Genomic DNA, 4,206 nt, shown 5'->3' on the forward strand with positions numbered 1-4,206 from the left:
GCTGCAGAGCATCGGCAGCAGCGGCCGCGGCCTTCTCCCGCCTCTCGGCCCCGCGTGCCGCCGCAGCGATCTTCCGCAAGACCCGTTGGTGGTGCTGCGCCGTCGCAGCACGCTCCTTGTAATGCTTGACTGACAGCGTCTTTTGCCAGACAGCCAAGCCGACGTCGGTGGAGAGAAACACGAGGCCGCAGCCCATGGTCCAAAGCATGACGGGTATAAACCGGTGCAGTAGATAGAGGTCCACCCAAGCGTCCCGATCGATGAGCAGTCCGATCGCGCACCCAGCCGGGTAAAGCACAGCAGCAAGGGCCCACAGGCTGGCAAGAGCGTGGTGCAGAAGAAGTACCCCGAAGGCGGGCAGAGGGATGTACTCCCAGTCGCCACAGGGGGCACGTTTGGCGACGCCCACCATCAAGGCCGACGTCACGCGTGCGAGAAGCAGCGCATACGACGGCCGGAGGAGCAGCAAGACTGTCGACCGCGCGTCGCCAGTCCAGTGGGCGTCGCTCTCTCCCGAGCCGAACTCGCGCTCTGCTGATCGCCGCTCGCGCGCCTCGTCGACAGCCACTTTGATGATGACCGAGTAAGTGGCTGCTAGGATGACGAGTCCGATCGCGGTCTGACCCAGCAGACAGCCACTCCAGCGCAGCAACAGGCTCACCGGCTGCATGCGGAGCCTCTCGGCATGGCTGCGAGTCGTGCCTCCTGGAAGGCCAACGGACTCCGGGAGACTTTCGACGACACAATCTTTGCCTTCCGGGAGACTGTCCTTCGAGCTGCTCGCCGAGATTCCACCAACGTTCTCACGCTCGCTCAAAGTTTCGCCGACGGAGACGGTGTCTTCAATCTCCTTTAGGAGCAGCTCGTCGAGCCTGTCAGTCAGCCCGTCGGGACTTCCTGCGAGGCCCTGAGCACCCTGGTCGAGGCCGCAGGCGGTCGCCGAGTCGACAACCTCGAGTGCGGCGGCAAAGGTTGAGTCAGGCATGTCCAGACGAGCGGTGCAGGACCGGGCGGCGACGAGGATGCAGGCTTACTGGCGCGTGCTACGCCTGCACTCCGAGTTGTTTTGACGTTTTGTGTGTGTCGATAAATAAAACGGGGGGCAATAGCGTGCTCTGCCCCTCGCTCAGGCCACTCGTCTCCATTACGCTCCGTATTTCTCTGCTCGCAGCCACCGCGCCACTCCGCGCTGTCCTCGCGCTAGAGATTTTTTCTTTCCTTTTCGCGGATTTCATCACGTCCTTTTGTTTGCCTTGCTCTGCTCACGCAGACGAGCGAACGATGTCGGGCGACTCCAGCCCTTCCCCTCCCCCCTCAAGACCTTCCCAAGGGCGAGGACACGCGCAGGCCGCACCTCTAGTGAGGCCCGCATAGGTAGCATGTGGGAGACTCATGCCGCCGCCCCTCCCTCCCTGCCACCCCTGTGTCAGTGTGCCCGTGGTAGTGAGAGACTGCCGGTGAGAAGCCGGAGGAAGGTCGCTAGACTGAGATGAGACCGCCAGTGGAGTTGGGATTCCACCGTGCACCGCGCTGCGAGCCTGTCGTGTCCCTTGTAGGAGCAGGAGAGCCCACCTGTCCCCCTGATCGTCCTTCCAAAATCCTGCTCGTGCAGGTGTGAACCCTGTCCTCCTCCCCTATCCCTCGTTTGGGTTGTCTGTTTTCTTTCTTTCTTCAGGTAAGGGAGCCGCCTAAGCGACTCCTGCGAGGACGGCGAGGCACTTAGCTCCGTGCACTCGACCGCCCTCGCCGCAGGCAAGCTCATTCACAATCTGCTCCGCGATGCACTTAGCTCCGTGCACTCGACCGCCCTCGCCGCAGGCAAGCTCATTCACAATCTGCTCCGCATGGCTGTGTGAAGAACGACTGAGATACGCTGGCTTCTGCAGCCCCAGCCAGCCCCCCCCCCCCCCCCTCTCCCTCCTCGGACCTCGCAGTAGGGCCCATGCCCCTCAACCATGCTCCGGTAGAATGATTCGGTGTTGCCGAAAGCGATAAAGGCTCCCTTCCGACCGTGCTCCCCGCTGCTGCTGGGGGGACAGACGACCATGACTGTCTCCGCAATAGTGCCTGCCGCGCGTGCCAATGTTGTCCGCATCTAACTCTGACCGAGGTGGGCTGTCGGCTCCATTCGCACAGCGGTGCCCCACGCGGCGCGTAGGGCGAGGATGAGGCGTCGAAGCGTGTAGTTGTGTCTGGTGTTGTGGCCCTGCAGCGGAACATTGACAGCAGCATCGCCGAACTCGTCGTGGGTCTTCTTGTTTCACGAGTCGGAAGAATTTTACGACCAAACTCCCTCGCACAACACGCGGCACGGGACTGGCGCGCACTGGCGCTAACACAGGTACACCACGGGAGAGCCGTGTTGTGCGAGGAAGAATTCTAATAACAAGCCGCTCTCAGCTCTCACAGCAGACTGGCACGGACAGGGACTGGCACCACAAAAGGCACAGCAGGCGACGCCCCCTTATGGGCCGTCGAAGAGGCCGACATACATCTCCGGCCTCGCCCCCCCTTCCCAACCTTCCCCTGGCTCAGGCTCCTCTCATTCATCCCCGCGGCGCGCAGTGCGCACCCACCCCGCCCCGCGAGGAGGACGAACCCTTCCGCAGGCGTGCCTCGCGGGACTGCCGCCCGCCGCCGCCGCCCTTCCCCCCCTTCCCCCCAGCGCCGCCCGCGCTGCCTTCTTCACCAAGAGGAAGAAGAATCCAGGCCGCGCATAAAGAATGTACAGGCCTCGGCAGGTTTTTGCTCATGGTGCATTCACTCACACCACCGCAGTACGTGTACGATCGATTCAGTCCCGTTTTTTTTATGCGTATGATTGGGAGGGCGTAGGGACCTGCCCCAGGACAGGCTCTAGGTTAGGTCAGGTAGAAAGGTGAAGAGCAGTCTGGCTCGGACAGGGGAGAGGGTAGCTTGTCCCTTGGGGGCGCGCCGGTCTCGACTCGCGCGCCCGTCTCGCGCAATGCTGCCCTCAGTCAGAGATTTGACCGGCAGAGATCGATGAAGCAGCAACAGCAACAGCGCCTGCGCACAGAACGCCTGTGCCCGCCGCCGCGGTGTGATGCAGGTGCCGTCATAAGCGACAACGGAGCGACCACTCAGCGCATGTAATGGGGGCGACAACGGTTCGTGTTCCCGCCGAGATTTGCCCGAGACCGCACACCTGCCTGAGTCGACCACGAGGACGTTGTTCGGATTTTACTCGCGAGCGTCTTTTTTCTTTTCTTTTTCTGCAAGTGTTGGGCTGGTTCGACGAGGCTGCCCTGGCCGCGAGGGTGCACCACTTCGACCGCCACCTCAACCCGCAGCGCGGCAAGCCTACTATGCCGCTTGCCCCTTGCTGGGGCTGGTCGTGTTCACAGGGATCTTTCAGCCGTGAATTTCAGGGTGCGCGCGCTCGAGCGACGAGCTCGGACGGCTGCTTTCGGGGCGCATACATGGAAATCTCTGCGCGACATCGGAAGATCCTTGGACTGTAGATCGTAGATGCCTTTCAGAGATCTCTTAAGTGGCAAATCTCCTGCCAAGAGCAGCAGTAGATTGAAGAACTGGTGGAGGCAAATCTTCTCCGGAGTAGATGCTCGAGAGGAGTCTGAGATCTCGAGTTGGTGCGTGCAGTCGCTTGAGATCTTGCGACAGAGGTGGAGATTCTGACTTCGCGCCAAAGGCGCCTAGAGATCGTGTGGGCCGACTGGAGATTGCAAAATGGCGCGAAAAGAGTGTGGAGATCCTTTTGCTATGTGAATGAATCCATAGCGCATCTCCTTGAAGGTTTGAGCCCCCCTCCTCCCCCGGGCCCCCGAATCGAGATTGGAGATTGGAGATTGGAGATGGAGATCGGAGATCTGACTGAATCCGGCCTAAGATGACGACGTTGGAGATTGGAGATGGAAGATGGAGATCGGAGATCTGACTGGATCCGGCCTAAGATGTAGCGACGCTGGAGATTGGAGAGTACTGGAGAGATGGAGATCGGAGCCCCCCAGCCCCTAGTGGTGTCTCATCGATTTTCTTGTTTTGTTTTTAGACAAAGGTTCTCTGCGCGGACGGCCCCGCGGGGAGCCTCCGGCGCCATTTTAATCTGCGCTCCTCTTTATGGCCTGCGGCGCCTGGCTTGAGCTTGGAAGTGGAAACGAGTCCGCCAGGGCGGTCTGCAAACACGGAGCGCGCTGCGCGCTGGGTCTACGCCTAACTGGGGGCCGT

General features: G+C 61.2%; 1 protein-coding gene across 1 annotated transcript; it reads right to left on the minus strand.

The window, feature by feature from the left end:
* Positions 1-82: 82 nt before the first annotated feature.
* EMIHUDRAFT_253572 (hypothetical protein) lies at positions 83-985 on the minus strand (the record flags this gene model as incomplete). The annotated part of the gene is made up of 1 exon (XM_005783714.1): positions 83-985. A coding segment is annotated over one exon (903 nt), but the record flags the coding sequence as incomplete, so codon positions are not given.
* Between the last annotated feature and the right edge of the window lie 3,221 nt (positions 986-4,206).

This window comes from Emiliania huxleyi, assembly GCF_000372725.1.
Source record: "Emiliania huxleyi CCMP1516 chromosome Unknown EMIHUscaffold_1778, whole genome shotgun sequence".
NCBI classification, from domain to species: Eukaryota; Haptophyta; order Isochrysidales; family Noelaerhabdaceae; genus Emiliania; species Emiliania huxleyi.